Source organism: Triticum aestivum, chromosome 3A (assembly GCF_018294505.1).
Source record: "Triticum aestivum cultivar Chinese Spring chromosome 3A, IWGSC CS RefSeq v2.1, whole genome shotgun sequence".
Classification (NCBI taxonomy): domain Eukaryota; kingdom Viridiplantae; phylum Streptophyta; class Magnoliopsida; order Poales; family Poaceae; genus Triticum; species Triticum aestivum.
Genome location: NC_057800.1, coordinates 65,805,978 through 65,827,089, shown reverse-complemented (window position 1 = coordinate 65,827,089; position 21,112 = coordinate 65,805,978). Strand labels below are relative to the sequence as shown.

The window sequence follows — 21,112 nt, the reverse complement described above, 5'->3', positions numbered from 1 at the left end:
TTACCAGAACCCCCCGGGAGGTATATGGGCCTTAGTGGGCTTTAGTGGAAGAGAGGAGAGGTGGCCAGGGCTGGGCCGCACGCCCCTCCCCCCTAGTCCGAATAGGATAAGGAGAGGGGGGCGGCGCCCCCCCCCCCTTCCTTCTCTCTCTCCTCTTTCCCCCTCCCGAATCCTATTCCAACTAGGAAAGGGGGGAATCCTACTCTCGGTGGGAGTAGGACTCCTCCTGGCGCGCCCTCCTCCTGGCCGGCCGCACCCCCCTTTGATTCTTTATATACGGGGGCAGGGGGCACCCCTAGAAACACAAGTTGATCCACGTGATCATATTCTTAACCGTGTGCGGTGCCCCCTTCCACCATAGTCCTCGATAATATTGTAGCAGTGCTTAGGCGAAGCCCTGCGACGGTAGTACATCAAGATCATCACCACGCCGTCGTGCTGACGGAACTCTTCCCCGACACTTTGCTGGATCGGAGTCCGGGGATCGTCATCGAGCTGAACGTGTGCTAGAACTCGGAGGTGTCGTAGTTTCGGTGCTTGATCGGTCGGGCCGTGAAGACGTACGACTACATCAACCGCGTTGTGCTAACGCTTCCGCTGTCGGTCTACAATGGTACGTAGATCACACTCTCCCCTCTCGTTGCTATGCATCACCATGATCTTGCATGTGCGTAGGAATTTTTTTGAAATTACTACGTTCCCCAACAGTGGTATCCGAGCCTAGGTTTTATGTGTTGATGTTATATGCACGAGTAGAACACAAGTGAGTTGTGGGCGATATAAGTCATACTGCTTACCAGCATGTCATACTTTGGTTCGGCGGTATTGTTGGCCAAAGCGGCCCGGACCGACATTACGCGTACGCTTACGCGAGACCGGTTCTCCCGACGTGCTTTGCACAAAGGTGGCTAGCGGGTGACAGTTTATCCAACTTTAGTTGAACCGAGTGTGGCTACGCCCGGTCCTTGCGAAGGTTAAAGTAGCACCAACTTGACAAACTATCGTTGTGGTTTTGATACGTAGGTAAGATTGGTTCTTGCTTAAGCCCGTAGCAGCCACGTAAAACTTGCAACAACAAAGTAGAGGACGTCTAACTTGTTTTTGCAGGGCATGTTGTGATGTGATATGGTCAAGACATGATGCTAAATTTTATTGTATGAGATGATCATGTTTTGTAACCGAGTTATCGGCAACTGGCAGGAGCCATATGGTTGTCGCTTTATTGTATGCAATGCAATCGCGCTGTAATGCTTTACTTTATCACTAAGCGGTAGCGATAGTCGTGGAAGCATAAGATTGGCGAGACGACAATGATGCTACGATGGAGATCAAGGTGTCGCGCCGGTGACGACGGTGATCACGACGGTGCTTCGAAGATGGAGATCACAAGCACAAGATGATGATGGCCATATCATATCACTTATATTGATTGCATGTGATGTTTATCTTTTATGCATCTTATCTTTGCTTTGATTGACGGTAGCATTATAAGATGATCTCTCACTAATTATCAAGAAGTGTTCTCCTTGAGTATGCACCGTTGCAAAAGTTCTTCGTGCTGAGACACCACGTGATGATTGGGTGTGATAGGCTCTACGTTCAAATACAGCGGGTGCAAAACAGTTGCACACGCGGAATACTCAGGTTATACTTAACGAGCCAAGCATATACAGATATGGCCTCGGAACACAGAGACCAAAAGGTCGAGCGTGAATCATATAGTAGATATGATCAACATAGTGATGTTCACCAATTAAACTACTCCATCTCACGTGATGATCGGACATGGTTTAGTTGATTTGGATCACGTAATCACTTAGAGGATTAGAGGGATGTTTATCTAAGTGGGAGTTCTTTAAGTAATATGATTAATTGAACCTAAATTTATCATGAACTTAGTACCTGATAGTATCTTGCTTATTTATGTTTGATTGTAGATAGATGTCCTGTGCTGTTGTTCCGTTGAATTTTAATGTGTTCCTTGAGAAAGCAAAGTTGAAAGATGATGGTAGCAATTACACGGACTGGGTCCATAACTTGAGGATTATCCTCATTGCTGCACAGAAGAATTACGTCCTGAAAGCACCGCTAGGTGCCAGGCCTGCTGCTGAGCAACACCAGATGTTATGAACGTCTGGCAGAGCAAAGCTGATGACTACTCGATAGTTTAGTGTGCCATGCTTTACGGCTTAGAATCGGGACTTCAACGACGTTTTGAACGTCATGGAGCATATGAGATGTTCCAGGAGTTGAAGTTAATATTTCAAGCAAATGCCCGGATTGAGAGATATGAAGTCTCCAATAAGTTCTATAGCTGCAAGATGGAGGAGAACAGTTTTGTCAGTGAGCATATACTCAAAATGTCTGGGTATAATAATCACTTGATTCAATTGGGAGTTAATCTTCTAGATGATTGCGTCATTGACAGAATTCTCCAATCACTGCCACCAAGCTACAAGAGCTTCATGATGAACTATAATATGCAAGGGATGAATAAGACTATTTCCGAGCTCTTCACAATGCTGAAAGCTGCGGAGGTAGAAATCAAGAAGGAGCATCAAGTGTTGATGGTCAACAAGACCACTAGTTTCAAGAAAAAGGGCAAAGGGAAGAAGAAGGGGAACTTCAAAAAGAATAGCAAGCAAGTTGCTACTCAAGAGAAGAAACCCAAACCTGGACCTAAGCCTGAAACTGAGTGCTTCTACTTCAAGCAGACTGGTCACTGGAAGCGGAACTGCCCCAAGTATTTGGCGGATAAGAAGGATGGCAAGGTGAACAAAGGTATATGTGATATACATGTTATTGATGTGTACCTTACTAATGCTTGCAGTAGCACCTGGGTATTTGATACTGGTTCTGTTGCTAATATTTGCAACTCGAAACAGGGACTACGGATTAAGCGAAGATTGGCTAATGATGAGGTGACGATGCGCGTGGGAAATGGTTCCAAAGTCGATGTGATCGCAGTCGGCATGCTACCTCTACATCTACCTTCGGGATTAGTATTAGACCTAAATAATTGTTATTTGGTGCCAGCGTTAAGCATGAACATATTTACATGAGTAATATCTTTTATGGTCATGCACCCTTAAAGAGTGGTCTATTCTTATTAAATCTCGATAGTAGTGACACACATATTCATAGTGTTGAAGCCAAAAGATGCAGAGTTGATAATGATAGTGCAACTTATTTGTGGCACTGCCGTTTGGGTCATATCGGTATAAAGCGCATGAAGAAACTCCATACTGATGGGCTTTTGGAAGCACTTGATTATGAATCACTTGGTACTTGCGAACCGTGCCTTATGGGTAAGATGACAAAAACACCGTTCTCTGATACTATGGAGAGAGCAACAGATTTGTTGGAGATCATACATACAGATGTATGTGGTCCGATGAATGTTGAGGCTCGTGGCGGATATCATTATTTTCTCACCTTCACAGATGACTTAAGCAGATATGGGTATATCTACTTAATGAAACACAAGTCTGAAACGTTTGAAAAGTTCAAAGAATTTCAGAGTGAAGTTGAAAATCATCGTAACAAGAAAATAAAATTCCTACGATCTGATCGTGGAGGAGAATATTTGAGTTACGAGTTTGGTATACATTTGAAACAATGTGGAATAGTTTCGCAACTCACGCCAGCCGGAACACCACAGCGTAATGGTGTGTCCGAATGTTGTAATCGTACTTTACTAGATATGGTATGATCTATGATGTCTCTTATTGATTTACCGCTATCATTTTGGGGATACGCTCTAGAGACGGCCGCATTCACGTTAAATAGGGCACCATCAAAATCCGTTGAGACGACGCCTTATGAACTGTGGTTTGGCAAGAAACCAAAGTTGTCGTTTCTGAAAGTATGGGGCTGCGATGCTTATGTGAAAAAGCTTCAACCTGATAAGCTCGAACCCAAATCGGAGAAATGTGTCTTCATAGGATATCCAAAGGAAACTATTGGATACACCTTCTATCACAGATCCGAATGCAAGACTTTTATTGCTAAATTCAGAAACTTTCTGGAGAAGGAGTTTCTCTCGAAAGAAGTGAGTGGGAGGAAAGTAGAACTTGATGAGGTAACTGTACCTACTCCCTTATTGGAAAGTAGTACATCACAGAAACCTGTTTCTGTGACACCTACACCAATTAGTGAGGAAGCTAATGATGATGATCATGAAACTTCAGAACAAGATACTAATGAACCTCGTAGATCAACCAGAGCAAGATCCGCGCCAGAGTGGTACGGTAATCCTGTTCTGGAAATCATGCTACTAGATCATGATGAACCTACGAACTATGAAGAAGCGATAGTGAGCCCAGATTCCGCAAAATGGCTTGAAGCCATGAAATCGGAGATGGGATCCATGTATGAGAACAAAGTATGGACTTTGGTTGACTTGCCCAATGATCGGCAAGCAATTGAGAATAAATGGATCTTCAAGAAGAAGACTGACACTGACGGTATTATTACTGTCTACAAAGCTCGACTTGTCGCAAAAGGTTTTCGGCAAGTTCAAGGGATTGACTAGGATGAGACCTTCTCACCCGTAGCGATGCTTAAGTCTGTCCGAATCATGTTAGCAATTGCCGCATTTTATGATTATGAAATTTGGCAGATGGATGTCAAAACTGCATTCCTGAATGGATTTCTGGAAGAAGAGTTGTATATGATGCAACCAGAATGTTTTGTCGACCCAAAGGGAGCTAACAAAGTGTGCAAGCTCCAGTGATCCATTTATGGACTGGTGCAAGCCTCTCGGAGTTGGAATAAACGCTTTGATAGTGTGGTCAAAGCATTTGGTTTTATACAGACTTTTTGAGAAGCCTGTATTTACAAGAATATGAGTGGGAGCTCTGTAGCATTTCTGATATTATATGTGGATGACATATTACTAATTGGAAATGATATAGAATTTCTGGATAGCATAAAGGGATACTTGAATAAGAGTTTTTCAATGAAAGACCTCGGTGAAGCTGCTTACATATTAGACATTAAGATCTATAGAGATAGATCAAGACGCTTAATTGGACTTTCACAAAGCACATACCTTGACAAAGTTTTGAAGAAGTTCAAAATGGATCAAGCAAAGAAAGGGTTCTGGCCTGTGTTACAAGGTGTGAAGTTGAGTAAGACTCAATGCCCGATCACTGCAGAAGATAGAGAGAAAATGAAAGATGTTCCCTATGCTTCAGCCATAGGCTCTATCATGTATGCAATGCTGTGTACCAGACCTGATGTGTGCCTTGCTATAAGTCTAGCAGGGACGTACCAAAGTAATCCAGGAGTGGATCACTGGACAGCTGTCAAGAACATCCTGAAATACCTGAAAAAGGACTAAGGATATGTTCCTCGTTTATGGAGGTGACAAAGAGCTCATCATAAATGGTTACGTTGATGCGAGCTTTGACACTGACCCGGACGATTCTAAATCGCAAACTGGATACGTGTTTACATTAAACGGTGGAGCTGTCAGTTGGTGCGATTCTAAACAAAGCGTCGTGGCGGGATCTACATGTGAAGCGGAATACATAGCTGCTTCGGAAGTAGCAAATGAAGGAGTCTGTATGAAGGAGTTCATATCCGATCTAGGTGTCATACCTAGTGCATCGGGTCCAATGAAAATCTTTTGTGACAATACTGGTGCAATTGCCTTAGCAAAGGAATCCAGATTTCACAAGAGAACCAAGCACATCAAGAGACGCTTCAATTCCATCCGGGATCTAGCCCAGGTGGGAGACATAAAGATTTGCAAGATACATACGGATCTGAATGTAGCAGACCCGTTGACTAAGCCTCTTCCAGGAGCAAAACATAATCAGCACCAAGGCTCCATGGGTGTTAGAATCATTACTGCGTAATCTAGATTATTGACTCTAGTGCAAGTGGGAGACTGAAGGAAATATGCCCTAGAGGCAATATTAAAGTTATTATTTATTTCCTTATATCATGATAAATGTTTATTATTCATGCTAGAATTGTATTAATCGGAAACATAATACATGTGTGAATACATAGACAAACAGAGTGTCACTAGTATGCCTCTACTTGACTAGCTCGTTAATCAAAGATGGTTATGTTTCCTAACCATGGACAAAGAGTTGTTATTTGATTAGCGGGATCACATCATTAGGTGAATGATCTGATTGACATGACCCATTCCATTAGCTTAGCACCCGATCGTTTAGTATGTTGCTATTGCTTTCTTCATGACTTATACATGTTCCTATGACTATGAGATTATGCAACTCCCGTTTGCCGGAGGAACACTTTGTGTGCTACCAAACATCACAACATAACTGGGTGATTATAAAGGTGCTCTACAGGTGTCTCCAAAGGTACATGTTGGGTTGGTGTATTTCGAGATTAGGATTTTTCACTCCGATTGTCGGAGAGGTATCTCTGGGCCCTCTCGGTAATGCACATCACATAAGCCTTTCAAGCATTGCAACTAATGAGTTAGTTATGAGATGATGTATTAAGGAACGAGTAAAGAGACTTGCCGGTAACGAGATTGAACTAGGTATTGAGATACCGACGATCGAATCTCAGGCAAGTAACATACCGATGACAAAGGGAACAACGTATGTTGTTATGCGGTCTGACCGATAAAAGATCTTCGTAGAATATGTAGGAGCCAATATGAGCATCCAGGTTCCGCTATTGGTTATTAACCGGAGACGTGTCTCGGTCATGTCTACATTGTTCTCGAACCCGTAGGGTCCGCACGCTTAAGGTTTCGATGACAGTTATATTATGACTTTATGCATTTTGATGTACCGAAGTTTGTTTGGAGTCCCGGATGTGATCACGGACATGACGAGGAGTCTTGAAATGGTCGAGACATAAAGATTGATATATTGGAAGCCTATATTTGGATATCAGAAGTGTTCCGGGTGAAATCAGGATTTTACCGGAGTACCGGGAGGTTACCGGAACCCCCCGGGAGGTATATGGGCCTTAGTGGGCTTTAGTGGAAGAGAGGAGAGGTGGCCAGGGCTGGGCCGCGCGCCCCTCCCCCCCTAGTCCGAATAGGATAAGGAGAGGGGGGCGGCGCCCCCCTTCCTTCTCTCTCTCCTCTTTCCCCCTCCCGAATCCTATTCCAACTAGGAAAGGGGGGAATCCTACTCCCGGTGGGTGTAGGATTCCTCCTGGCGCGCCCTCCTCTTGGCCGGCCGCACCCCCCTTTGATCCTTTATATACGGGGGCAGGGGGCACCCCTAGACACACAATTTGATCCACGTGATCATATTCTTAACCGTGTGCGGTGCCCCCTTCCACCATAATCCTCGATAATATTGTAGCATTGCTTAGGCGAAGCCCTGCGACGGTAGTACATCAAGATCGTCACCACGTCGTCGTGCTGACGGAACTCTTCCCCGACACTTTGCTGGATCGGAGTCTGGGGATCGTCATCGAGCTGAACGTGTGCTAGAACTCGGAGGTGCCGTAGTTTCGGTGCTTGATCGGTCGGGCCGTGAAGACGTACGACTACATCAACCGCGTTGTACTAACGCTTCCGTTGTCGGTCTACAAGGGTACGTAGATCACACTCTCCCCTCTCCTTGCTATGCATCACCATGATCTTGCATGTGCGTAGGATTTTTTTTGAAATTACTACGTTCCCCAACACCATGACGTTCAAAACGTCGTTGAAGTCCCGATTCTAAGCCGTAAAGCATGGCACATTGAACTATTGAGTAGTCATCAGCTTTGCTCTGTTAGACGTTCATAACATCTGGTGTTGCTCCAGCAGGAGGCCTGGCACCCAGCGGTGCTTCCAGGACGTAATTCTTCTGTGCAACAATGAGGATAATCCTCAAGTTACGGACCCTGTGCGTGTAATTGCTACCATCATCTTTCAACTTTGCTTTCTCAAGGAACGCATTAAAATTCAACGGAACAACAACACGGGCCATCCATCTACAATCAAACATAAACAACCAAGATACTATCAGGTACTAAGTTCATGATAAATTTAGGTTCAATTAATCATATTACTAAAGAACTCCCACTTAGACAGACACCCTCTAATCCTCTAAGTGATTACGTGATCCAAATCATCTAAACCATGTCCGATCATCACGTGAGATGGAGCAGTTTCATTGGTGAACATCGCTATGTTGATCATATCTACTATATGATTCACGCTCGACCTTTCGGTCTCTGTGTTCCGAGGCCATATCTGTATATGCTTGGCTCGTCAAGTATAACCTGAGTATTCTGCGTGTGCAACTGTTTTGCACCCGTTGTATTTGAACGTAGAGCCTATCACACCCGATCATCACGTGGTGTCTCAGCATGAAGAACTTTCGCAACGGTGCATACTCAGGGAGAACACTTCTTGATAATTAGTGAGAGATCATCTTAAAATGCTACCGTCAATCAAAGCAAGATAAGATGCATAAAAGATAAACATCACATGCAATCAGTATAAGTGATATGATATGACCATCATCATCTTGTGCTTGTGATCTCCATCTTTGAAGCACCGTCGTGATCATCATCGTCACCGGCGCGACACCTTGATCACCATCGTAGCATCGTTGTCGTCTCGCCAATTTTATGCTTCCACGACTATCGCTACCGTTTAGTGATAAAGTAAAGCATTACAGCACAATTGCATTGCATACAATAAAGTGACAACCATATGGGTCCTGCCAGTTGCCGATAACTTGGTTACAAAACATGATCATCTCATACAATAAAATTCAGCATCATGTCTTGACCATATCACATCACAATATGCCCTGCAAAAACAAGTTAGACGTCCTCTACTTTGTTGTTGCAAGTTTTACGTGGCTGCTACGGGCTTAAGCAAGAACCAATCTTACCTACGCATCAAAACCACAACGATAGTTTGTCAAGTTGGTGTTGTTTTAACCTTCGCAAGGACCGGGCGTAGCCACACTCGGTTCAACTAAAGTTGGAGAAACTGTCACCCGCTAGCCACCTTTGTGCAAAGCACGTCGGGAGAACCGGTCTCGCGTAAGCGTACGCGTAATGTCGGTCCGGGCCGCTTCGTCCAACAATACCGCCGAACCAAAGTATGACATGCTGGTAAGCAGTATGACTTATATCGCCCACAACTCACTTGTGTTCTACTCGTGCATATAACATCAACACATAAAACCTAGGCTCGGATGCCACTGTTGGGGAACGTAGTAATTTCAAAAAAATTCCTACGCACACGCAAGATCATGGTGATGCATAGCAACAAGGCAAGAGTGTGATCTACGTACCCTTGTAGACCGACAGCGGAAGCGTTAGCACAACGCGGTTGATGTAGTCGTACATCTTCACGGCCCGACCGATCAAGCACCGAAACTACGGCACCTCCGAGTTCTAGCACACGTTCAGCTCGATGACGATCCCCGGACTCCGATCCAGCAAAGTGTCGGGGAACAGTTCCGTCAGCACGACGGCGTGGTGATGATCTTGATGTACTACCGTCGCAGGGCTTCGCCTAAGCAGTGCTACAATATTATCGAGGACTATGGTGGAAGGGGGCACCGCACACGGTTAAGAATATGATCACGTGGATCAACTTGTGTGTCTAGGGGTGCCCCCTGCCCCCGTATATAAAGGATCAAAGGGGGGGTGCGGCCGACCAGGAGGAGGGCGCGCTAGGAGGAGTCCTACTCCCACCGGGAGTAGGATTCCCCCCTTTCCTAGTTGGAATAGGATTCGGGAGGGGGAAAGAGGAGAGAGAGAAGGAAGGGGGGGAAGAAGTAGGGAGAAGGAAAGGGGGGCGCCGCCCCCCTCTCCTAGTCCAATTCGGACCAGGGGGGGAGGAGGCGTGCGGCCCACCTTTGGCTGCCCCTCTCTCTCTCCACTAAGGCCCATATGGCCCATTACTTCTCCCGGGGGGGTTCCGGTAACCCTCTGGCTCTCCGGTTTTCTCCGAAATCACCCGGAACACTTCCGGTGTCCGAATATAGCCGTCCAATATATCAATCTTTATGTCTCAACCATTTCCAGACTCCTCATCATGTCCGTGATCACATCCGGGACTCCGAACTAACTTCGGTACATCAAAACTCATAAACTCATAATATAACTGTCATCGAAACCTTAAGCGTGTGGACCCTACGGGTTCAAGAACAATGTAGACATGACCGAGACACGTTTCCGGTCAATAACCAATAGCGGAACCTGGATGCTCATATTGGCTCCTACATATTCTACGAAGATCTTTATCGGTCAGACCGCATAACAACATACGTTGTTCCCTTTGTCATCGGTATGTTACTTGTCCGAGATTCGATCGTCGGTATCTCAATACCTAGTTCAATCTCGTTACCGGCAAGTCTCTTTACTCGTTTCGTAATACATCATCTTGCAACTAACTCATTAGTTGTAATGCTTGCAAGGCTTATGTGATGTGCATTACCGAGAGGGCCCAGAGATACCTCTTCGACAATCGGAGTGAAAAATCCTAATCTCGAAATACGCCAACCCAACATTCACCTTTGGAGACACCTGTAGAGCTCCTTTATAATCACCCAGTTATGTTGTGACGTTTGGTAGCACACAAAGTGTTCCTGCGGTAAACGGGAGTTGCATAATCTCATAGTCATAGGAACATGTATAAATCATGAAGAAAGCAATAGCAACATACTAAACGATCGGCTGCTAAGCTAATGGAATGGGTCATGTCAATCACATCATTCTCCTAATGATGTGATCCCATTAATCAAATGACAACACATGTCTATGGTTAGGAAACATAACCTTCTTCGATTAACGAGCTAGTCAAGTAGAGGCATACTAGTGGCATTTGGTTTGTCTATGTATTCACACAAGTATTATGTTTCCGGATAATACAATTCTAGCATGAATAATAAACATTTATCATGATATAAGGAAATAAAATAATAACATTATTATTGCCTCTAGGGCATATTTCCTTCAGATAGGTGGGCCACCGGTGCTAGAACTAGGTAGGGTGGTCCGGCGGATGGGGAGAGAGTGGCGGTAGACCTGATTTGCTAACCCTAGCTTACAGTTCGCCTCGTAATGGTACAGAAAGCGAACAGAGGAAAGGAAGGAGACGATGGGATTTCAGAGGGACTATTTGCACAGTTAAATGGTTTTACAAGGTCCTTTTTGCAAAATGTACCGGCGGCCACCTGATGATAACATTTTGTCCATCAACTTTTCATCCAATGGCTCAGAATCGCTCGGAGCATTCGTAGCACGAGTTCAGCCGTAGCACTGGATACGTTCTCCCTGAACACGGGCTGCCGTGCGACACAAACGCGGCGCCAGCAAGCGCACAACAAGGCAAACAACCTACGTGAATCTTAAAGACAAACAAGATCCAACGGTTTTAGACTTAGATGTGAGATAACTATTTCACATCTAGATGTAAAATAGCAAACTTGTAAATAAATTTTTGTATGAGGAGCAGTTTGTATGCCACTTTAGATGCTTTCTGTCTTCAAATCTATGTTGTCAGGTCTGATGCTGGGATCTATTGAGCCCAGGCCTTACATCTTCTTGGGTGTGCTGCTTTAGGGGCAAAATGAAGTGGTGGTGGGGTGGGGGTGGGGGAGGGATGTCTCCCCCTCTTCCTCAACAGCTAGTGCTCGCCGGGAAGATTGATGTAGTAGCTTTTGCGTCTTCTTTTTCTTTCTGTAAGACTTGGTGATTTCTCTTAATGGAAATCGAAGAGAGAGCTCTCATTTATCAAAAAATAATAATAATAATTCCTTATGTGTACACCCTATGCATCTTTGGTAGGCTGTACTCCTCTACATTCATACCTCTATACATATTCTTAGAACTATATCCATGACAGACGCTTCGTGTCCTCTTTACTAGTATTGACGTATATATTTGCACTGGGCACGTACGTGTACATGCCATGACACGATAGAACTAATTAAGCACGAATCTGACTCCGTGTTCAACACGATGCAAGACATACGATGCAGACTCCATATTTACACGACGAATGCTCCAGATTTCAGACTCAAAAAACAAGAAAATAAAATGCAAAACACTACTGTAGTTAACCATCTCTGCCGCTGCTGATTCATCCCCGTCTTGGCGTGCCTCGATCAAGCTGGTCACGAGGCCCTGACAAGGAACCGCGTGGCCTCGTCCACCATTGCCAGCTGCGCGCCTGGGAATTTTAGACAGCACTTGACGATTGGTCGGCCGTGAAATGTACTTTCATCATTTTTTGAATTGTTTGGATTGCTTACCACATGTTTCATGTGGTGAAATGTACTTTCATCATTGTTGTTCCGACTTCCTCACCGACACACGGCAGGCAGTTGGACGGTCACTTTTACATGCATGCATACTTCCGACTTCACAATGTACCGTTGGCCAATGCTCCACGGCCCTGGTCTACAAGGACATCGACGGCAATGCGAGTAGCACACGAGGCGCCGAGCCGGTCCAATTACTCGGCGGAACCGCGTACGTGGCTGGCATCTTGGCCTTCAGACCCGCGGGTAGTTGCTTTGGCGCGAGACGAGCTTAGGTCGCTGCGTCCATCATTTGCTTGTCTGGAAAAAGTACGGTTCACGTTCCAGTTGGCAGGCACGAACCACGAAGGGAACACTTCTTCGCCGCATGTTATCAACCATGCCCCTCTTCTGTGACGACTCATGTTTCTAGACAGCACAATATCGGCTCAAGCATAACTACACAGGCAAATTAAATCCTCCAGATCAAACGGCTTAGGTGATGGCTTTTGTACCCTGATTAGAGGACTACTACGGAGGAAGGAAGCATCATTCATTCCATCCCCGGATTCTTAAAGGCACCCCATCATTCTACCACAATGGATGGCATTGGAATACAGGTCAAAATAATATGCTCGGACTACCACAATGCATCTGGTCCGTGACTATTTTGTACGTAAAACTTTTGAAACATAGCATTCAAATTCGTCTCGCTTTATAAATAAAATACAAACGATCAAGCGATACAAGGTGGTAAAAAAATCCTCTTACAAAGCAAGGTGATCCCATCGCAACAGCAGAAACTGTACTGCAGTCCGCACACCGACATCCATGGATCATGATGAATCCGACCATGCATGCATTCCCAGCTTAGCAAACATGTAGTCGAATAAAAGTTGTACAGACATTTGCATGCATAAAAATAAGTACAAACATCCCTATATATAGATGTTGTACGCCGTTGAGCAAGCATCAACATATTGCAAGCCACTTGCAGAATGACTCCAACTAAGCAACACCACCTCCATGCTCTCCTGCTCCTCCTCATATGCTCCTACTCCATAGATGCTGCAGCCAAGCATAATGCCGCCGTCCCTTGCCACCCAGATCAAGCTTCTTCCCTGCTCCAGTTGAAACAGTCCTTCATCGACGTCGATGCAAGCTTGGCTTCATGGCGAGCTGGAAGTGACTGCTGTCACTGGGAGGGCGTCGCCTGTGATGTGTCCTCGGGGAGAGTCGTTTCCCTAGACCTTGGTGGGTATAACTTGGTGAGCCGTCGTCTTGACCCAGCAATCTTCAACCTCACATCTCTGCGGAACCTCAGCCTTGCGTACAATGACTTCGGCGCCGCCAACCTCCCATCTTATGGGTTCGAGCACTTGACAAATATCATCCATCTCAACTTCTCCCTTACCAATTTTTTTGGCCAGATTCCCATTGGAATTGCTCGGCTCAAGAACCTTGTCACTCTTGATTTTTCTGATAATTATGGCTTATATATGCAAGAGCCAAACTTCCAGACCTTCATGGCAAATCTAAGCTATCTGAGAGAACTCCGCCTTGATGGAGTGGACATCTCCACCAGCGGATCAAATTGGTCCATTGTTCTGGCGGACTCTGTTCCTCAGCTGCAAATTCTTAGCTTGTTTCTGTGCGGTATGTCTGGCCCTATCCATCATTCTTTCTCGAGGCTTCGTTCCCTAACGATTATCGATCTCGGAAACAATTGGGGGCTCACTGGCAAAGTTCCTGACTTCTTTGCTGAATTTTCTTCCTTGAGAATTCTTGATATATCAGGATGTTCTTTTAGAGGGCAGATTCCAACAAAAATTATCCTGATGAAAAGTTTGAGGGTGCTAGATTTGTCAAGGAGCCCTAATATTTCGGTCTGCTTACCAGATTTCCCTCTTGGTAATGACCTGGAGACATTAAATCTAGCAGGGACCACCGTGTCTTGTGATATACAGCCATCTCTTACAAATCTCAAGTCTTAGAAGAATTTGGGTCTAAGCACTGCAGGAGTTTCCATGGAGCTCTCTTTGATAGTACATAATCTTTCAACATTGAATCAACTGCAACTTTATGGACGAGAAATGGAGAATACCATACTATCTTGGATAGGCAATCTTACACAATTGACATACTTGATGCTATATGGCTATGATTTTTCTCAATCAGTGCCCTCTTGGATCGGCAATCTGGCAAGTTTGGAAGGTTTGGTAATTCGGGATTGCAATTTCCCTGGGACAATACCATACCAGATTGGCAATCTTGTGAATTTGAAAAAATTGGACCTCTCAGGTTGCAACTTCTCAGGGTCAATTCCCTCAACAGTCGGGAACTTGGTCCGACTTGAATATTTGTATATTCAGTACTGCAACCTTTCTTGTTTCTCTTCCCACCTAAAAGCAAAGTTGTCTATTTAGTAAAAAAGACAAGATAGTCGACACACTTGTTGAATCTATATTTCTCTCTGATAAGAGGGCTTCATTCGAGAAACCAAAATGGGCATGGCTATAAAACAAGAGTCTAGCATAGTACCTAGAGGAGCACAACGGAACATACAAAAGTCTAATTTAAAAAAGAAATTACTCTAAGTTATTGCAGAGCAATATATATTGGTCTTTTTTGATTCATGGCGGATTTCTCTGATGTTTTCCGGAATTGCAATATTTATGGAAATACTCTTTCAGCTTAAAATGTGCGTTGGTGTATATTTTGACTAATACTAACCTTTTTCATGCAGGCAAAATTCCAAAATCTTTGTTCGCTCTTCCAGCGTTGCATACACTTATGTTAAGTTCAAATCAACTTTCTGGTGCTCTGGAAGAAATTCCTGCCCCGTGGTCTTCAAGCTTATCTTCTATTTGGTTAGACCACAATGATCTCACGGGTGCAATACCCAAATCATTCTTTCATCTTAATCATCTCAAAGATCTCTACCTTGGCTCAAATAGATTAGCAGGCACAATTACACTTAGCTCTTTTTGGAGGTTGAAGAGCCTTAGTTCACTAAGTTTGTCCTATAACATGCTATCAATTGTGGACGAAGAAGATGACACTATATTAACCTCTCTCCCTAACGTCAACTACCTAGAACTTGCATCTTGCAACCTCACCAAAATTCCTCGAGCACTGAGATATCTAGGTGGAGTTATAAGCCTCGACCTTTCTAATAATCAAATTAATGGGGTTATACCAAGTTGGGTATGGGAGAGTTGGAAGGACCAGCTTAAATTTTTGAACCTCTCCCATAACATGTTTACTAGTTTGGAGAAATCTCCTTCTCTTCTTCATATGCCATATTTATCCATCCTCGATCTTAGTTTTAATAGAATTCAAGGAAACATACCAATACCAGTAACATTATACTTCTCACCAATATTCGTCACATACAATGAAGTTTTGTTGGACTACTCAAACAACAACTTCTCTTCCATTCTAGACAAATTTGGAAAGTATGTTCAAAACGTCACCTATCTCAAATTGTCCAAGAATAAATTAACTGGTCATGTATCATCATCCATTTGTAGTGCTAGCAAACTAACTATCCTAGACTTATCTTACAACAATTTTAGTGGTTCGATCCCATCATGTCTAATAGGAAGTGGAAATTTGAAAATATTGAAACTAAGAGAAAATCAATTCGAAGGAATGCTACCTGAAGATATTAGAGAAGGATGTACGTTTAAAACAATAGATTTGAATGGAAACCAAATTGAAGGTAATTTACCAAGATCACTATTAAATTGTCAGGACCTAGAGCTTTTTGATGTTGGCAATAATCAGATTGTCGGTTCTTTTCCATCTTGGTTGGGTGCTCTTCCACAGCTTCGAGTTCTTGTATTAAGATCCAACCAACTCAATGGTACAATATGGGATATTAAAGCTGACCGTACAATCAATAAATACTTCTCAACTTTGCAAATACTTGATTTGGCCTCCAACAACTTCTCTGGAAACGTACCAAAAGGATGGTTTAATGAACTGAATGCAATGATGGAAAATGTCAATGATGAGGGACAGGTTGTAGGGCAGCAAACAAACCTGCCAAATGGATTCTATCAAGATACTGTCACTGTGACATTCAAAGATCTCAAGCTTATTTTCACCAAGATATTGACCACTTTCAAAGTGATTGATTTTTCACATAACTCGTTTGATGGTTCTATTCCGGAGTCAATTGGGAGGCTTGCTTCACTGCATGGACTCAACATGTCATACAATAACTTCACGGGGCAAATCCCATCTCAGTTCAGCAACTTGTCTCAGCTGGAGTCATTGGATCTATCTCGGAACCATATCACAGGGGAAATACCACATGAGTTAACCTCACTTACCTCCCTTGGATGTCTGGATCTTTCATACAACAACTTGTCTGGAAGAATCCCGCAAGGCAACCAGTTCTCAACATTTTCTGACAATTCATTTGAAGGCAATGCAGACCTCTGTGGAGTTCCACTCTCCAAAGAATGTGAAAGTCAAAACTCAGTTTCTCCAAGTGAAGTGGCTCCTCCAGAATATGAAAGCTTGTGGCAGGACAAACTCGGTGTTATCCTTTTGTTTGCTTTTGTTGGCTTGGGATTTGGAGTCGGCTTTGCATTGGCATTCTTGTTGCGGATGTATTGTGGTATGGAAGGATGGGTCAGCAAGCAATCATGAATCCATATGTAATACTATTTGCACACTGTGTACTGTACTAAATTTTCTTCCTGAAAGAAGATATGCAGTGTGTTGTTTCAAAAAAAATATGCAGTGTGCATATGGGTTGTACTTTTTTTTAGGATGCGTATGGGTTGTACTTGTTGGATGAGACAGCTTAAATAAGCCACTTTTCTGTGGCAAAAGTTACTTATCTGCTTCTTTTTGTTGCACTGGATTGGCAGCACTGATCAACCTTATGGTATATACAATTATTACACATAATATGAAGTGTGTTACATTTTTTCATGAAAATAAAATATGCCGAATGTTTATGTGCCCCACTTGTCATATAGGAGTATATAATGAATCCATTTTCTTTGTTAGATACTAGTAGTATTTATCTGGTTTGTTTCATACACGATGCTCAAAGACTGCTATCAAACAAATAAAAAAACAAAGACTGCTATCAAACAAATAAAACGGCTGATTGTTTTAGCGACTTGAACTCTGCCTCTGAGGTTTTCTCATCCTGAAGACTGAAATTGCTAAAATTGCAACGGGATACAGCCAGGTAAGAAGCATCCTCAAATTTAGTACAGTACCAGTGGCCTGCGGCAGGGAGCATCCGACGGCGGTCTCTTAACTCCCTGTCCAAGGCGAGCCCTGAGAATCCCCAAATTTGGAACGTGAGTATCCCTAATTTTGAACGCTAATTGCTACTCTATGTTGATTTCATCGGGGCAATAGGCACAGCAGGTGAATAGTTTTCAAATGTTCTTAGCTTGATTATTTGAGATACTCGTGACGAACAATTTATATACTGATGATTGCTTTTACCTTCGAAAAATTACCCAATTTTTTTGGAACAACAGTTTCCGCTGACCGCTGTGCACAAAACCAAACCAATGGCTTCAGTTGAGAGATTGGGCATCGCCACTGGACAGTGTATTTACCACAATCACAAAAGAAATTCCACCAAATAGGCAGTCAAACATGGGACGTCGACCAGCACTTGATATGCTGAATTGGTCTAGGGCAGCAACACGAGATCGTTTGCACTCACAGCCTCAGAATTGTAAATCCAATCTCCATCACCTTCCGTGGTGAAACAAAGTCTGACTAGTCCCTTCAAGGAAAATCTGTACAATGCAGTTCAACGCAAACTGGCGGCATAGAAATAATTATACGCATCCTACATTCCTAAATATAAACGTTGTACACCATTGAGGAAGCAGCAAGTCGGTAAGTGGCAAAATGACTCCAACTAAACAGCAACACCTCCACCTCCTCATACTCCTGCTACTGCTGGTATGCTCCTACTCCAGAGATACTGCAACCAAGCATAACACCACTGTCCCTTGACTCCCAGATCAGGCTTCTTCCCTCCTCAAGCTAAAACACTCATTTATCGACATCGATGCGAACTTGGCATCATGGCAAGTTGGACAACACTGCTGCCACCGGGAGGGTGTCACCTGTGACATGGCCTCCGGGAGAGTCGTTTCCCTAGATCTTGGTGAGTTTAACTTGAAGAGCCGCCATCTTGACCCTGCACTCTTCAACCTCACCTCTATGAGAAACCTAAGCCTTGCTCTAACGAGTTCAGTTACGTTCTCCCGTACGGGTTTGAGTGACTCTCAGATATCATCCACCTCAACTTCTCCGCTACCAACTTTATTGGCCAGATCCCCACTGGAGTTTCCTACCTCAAGGACCTTTTAACTCATGATTTTTCTCGTAATCCTGAGCACATTTGCAAGAGCCAAACTTCCAGGCCTTCATGGCAAATCTAAGCAATATAAGTGTTATGACCCGGCAGACTTATGCCCGTAGGAGGCCCACCGGGCAGGTTTAGTTAGGGGCTTGACCCACAAGTTATCTTATTTTTAGCATCGTGGTTATATATACTAGTTGTAAGACTATTTTGAGATTAAGCAATAAGAATAATTCTATTGCCCGGCTCCCAGAGGAGCCGGTCCCTAAACCCTAGCCGCACCCCTCTCTCTCTCTCTCTCGCCGCCGTCCTCCTCCCCGATCGCGACGGCGCCAGCGCGCCGGCCGCCGCGCCCTCGCCCTCGCCCCCGTCAACCCGCTGTCTTCCCCTACAACCTAAGGAGCAGGTCCGGTAGGACCCTGGGTTCTACCAATTTGGCATCCAGAGAGTCAGGGTCGATCATGTCTTCTCCAAAGCCAACGCCATCGTTGCCGACCACCTCCACCGCGCTGACGACCATCACCACCGATGGGCCCCCAACTCTGTCGGCCCCGGCTGCGTCATCACCCGTCGCGCATGTGGCCATCACCACCGACGGGCCCCCAATCCCGCCGGCCCCGGGCACCACCGCTGCGTCATCAACCGCCGTCTTCACGCCGGAAGAAGTAACCAGCACCCTACGGGATCTCGTGATGGCTGTCCAAGGCATCCGCCTGCACCTGGCGGGACCGCCCGCGCCTCTGCCAGCTGCGACGACCGCCGCCTATGGCCACCTACCATTGCAGTGGCCGTCCCAGGTCGTGCCTGCACTTAGCGGGCCACCGTTGCTGCCGTTCCAGGCGGGATACCCCAGCGGGCAGCCGCCACCGTTGTGGCACCTGCAGCCGCCCCCAGCCGCGCCCCTCCTCTGGTCGCAGTGGCCGCCGCCTGCCACCACGGCTCCCGGCTAGCAGCCGCTGCAACTCCAGGCGCCACCTCTGCCCAGCTCCGGACTGCCGATACACACTAGTAGAAAATGGAGCTTTAAAACCGGTTCGTAAGGGCCTTTAGTGCCGGTTCCATAACCGGCACTAAAGGGTGGGCACTAAAGGGCCCCTCCCTTTAGTACCGGTTCGGCACAAAGCAGCGCTAAAGTGCCACCACGTGGCGTGAGCTCGCGCCCTGGTATGGGGGACCTTTTGTTTTGATTATTTTTTTGAATTTTTTTTGAATTTTTTTTGAAAATTTTGGAAATTTGTTTTGATTATTTTTTTTTGATTTTTAATTTTTCTAAATTATTTGGTGATTTAGTCTCTAATCATCTTTCTTAACTGCTCAAGTGTGGATCACTCATTTCAAATCATCTAACTTCCCGACTGGTCACCCATCCCTCTCACTACTCCAGCCCGAGCACGCTTAACTTTCGGGTTCTATTCTCCTTCGTTTCCAAGTCTGCACTTGTTGTTTTCCTCACAATAGTAAGATGTCAATCCTATTAACCCTCAGGAGTTTAGCTTGAGCATGAAGTCATACATTTCACTGTTTGAGTTTGAAACTATTATTCTAAAAAACAGTAATTATTTAGTAACACTAATATTTCTTGAATAAGTTTGACCACAGTTTGACCATATTTTGACCACAGTTTTACCAGATTTGACCAAAATTCAAAAAATTGAAATAATTATTTAGTAACACTAATATTCTTGAATAATTATGTAGTAACATTAATACTTCTTGAATAAGTAGTTTGACCAGATTTAACCAAAAATTTTAAAAAAACTTAAATTTGACCATACCTTTTTTTTCTTTTGGAATTTGAGGATTCTAAAAAATTGCAAACAGGCCGTAGGCAGTCTCCATCGGATGCGGATTTTCGTGCTGAATTTTTTGATATATTATACGTTTTTTCTGACATCGTATGCAAAAGTTATAGCCGTTTTACATTTTCCCTACACTTTTTGCAAAACATGTCCAAATTTAAGTTTTCAAATTTTCCTAACGTGTAGATGTAGTAATATAACTACCTCTCGAAGGATTTTATTGTTTGAAGTTTTTCTTTTGATTTTTTCAAAACTGAAATGGCGATACACGGGCCGGGGGGTGGGTAGAGTTTGAAAATTGCCCTATAGTGCCGGTTTGTGTCTTCAACCGGGACTATAGGTTAAGACTCTTTAGTGTCGGTTGGTGACACAAACCGGTACTATAGATTAGACCTTTAGTACTGGTTTGTGTCACAAAGCGTCACTAAAGGGGCTCGTGGGGCCCTGGCCTGACGCCAGCCTGCCACCACCCCTTTAGTACCGGTTCGTGGCACGAACCGGTACTAAAGGTTCATTACGAACCGGCACTAATGCATAGCCATTCGAACCGGCACTATTGATCACATTAGTGCCGGTTTTTTTACAAACCGGCACTAATGTGCTTCACGTTTGACCCTTTTTCTACTAGTGACACCAGGTCCGGTTCCCGCCCTCCCCGTCGCCACTACTGGCTTGGGCGGCCGGGTCTTCGCCACCACCGGTTTACACCACGGCTCCGAAACAGTCGACGCTGTCCCTGCAGTTCGGCGGGC

At 44.5% G+C, this 21,112-nt stretch overlaps 2 protein-coding genes across 2 annotated transcripts; both read left to right on the top strand.

Moving 5' to 3' along the window:
• The first annotated feature begins 13,201 nt into the window (after positions 1–13,201).
• LOC123056792 (receptor-like protein 6) lies at positions 13,202–14,216 on the top strand. The gene has a single exon (XM_044480063.1). It carries the CDS (start codon positions 13,202–13,204, stop codon positions 14,195–14,197), a length of 996 nt encoding a protein of 331 aa, XP_044335998.1. The 3' UTR covers positions 14,198–14,216.
• A 430-nt stretch (positions 14,217–14,646) lies between these two features.
• LOC123057923 (receptor like protein 27-like) lies at positions 14,647–16,959 on the top strand. Its single transcript, XM_044480787.1, has one exon. The coding sequence runs from the start codon at positions 14,997–14,999 to the stop codon at positions 16,863–16,865; it is 1,869 nt and encodes a 622-aa protein (XP_044336722.1). The 5' UTR covers positions 14,647–14,996; the 3' UTR covers positions 16,866–16,959.
• Positions 16,960–21,112: the final 4,153 nt, after the last annotated feature.

Excerpts from the sequence above, each read along its gene's own strand:
- LOC123056792 (XM_044480063.1), top strand. The coding sequence starts at position 13,202 with ATGACTCCAACTAAGCAACACCACCTCCATGCTCTCCTGCTCCTCCTC.
- LOC123057923 (XM_044480787.1), top strand. The coding sequence starts at position 14,997 with ATGTTAAGTTCAAATCAACTTTCTGGTGCTCTGGAAGAAATTCCTGCC.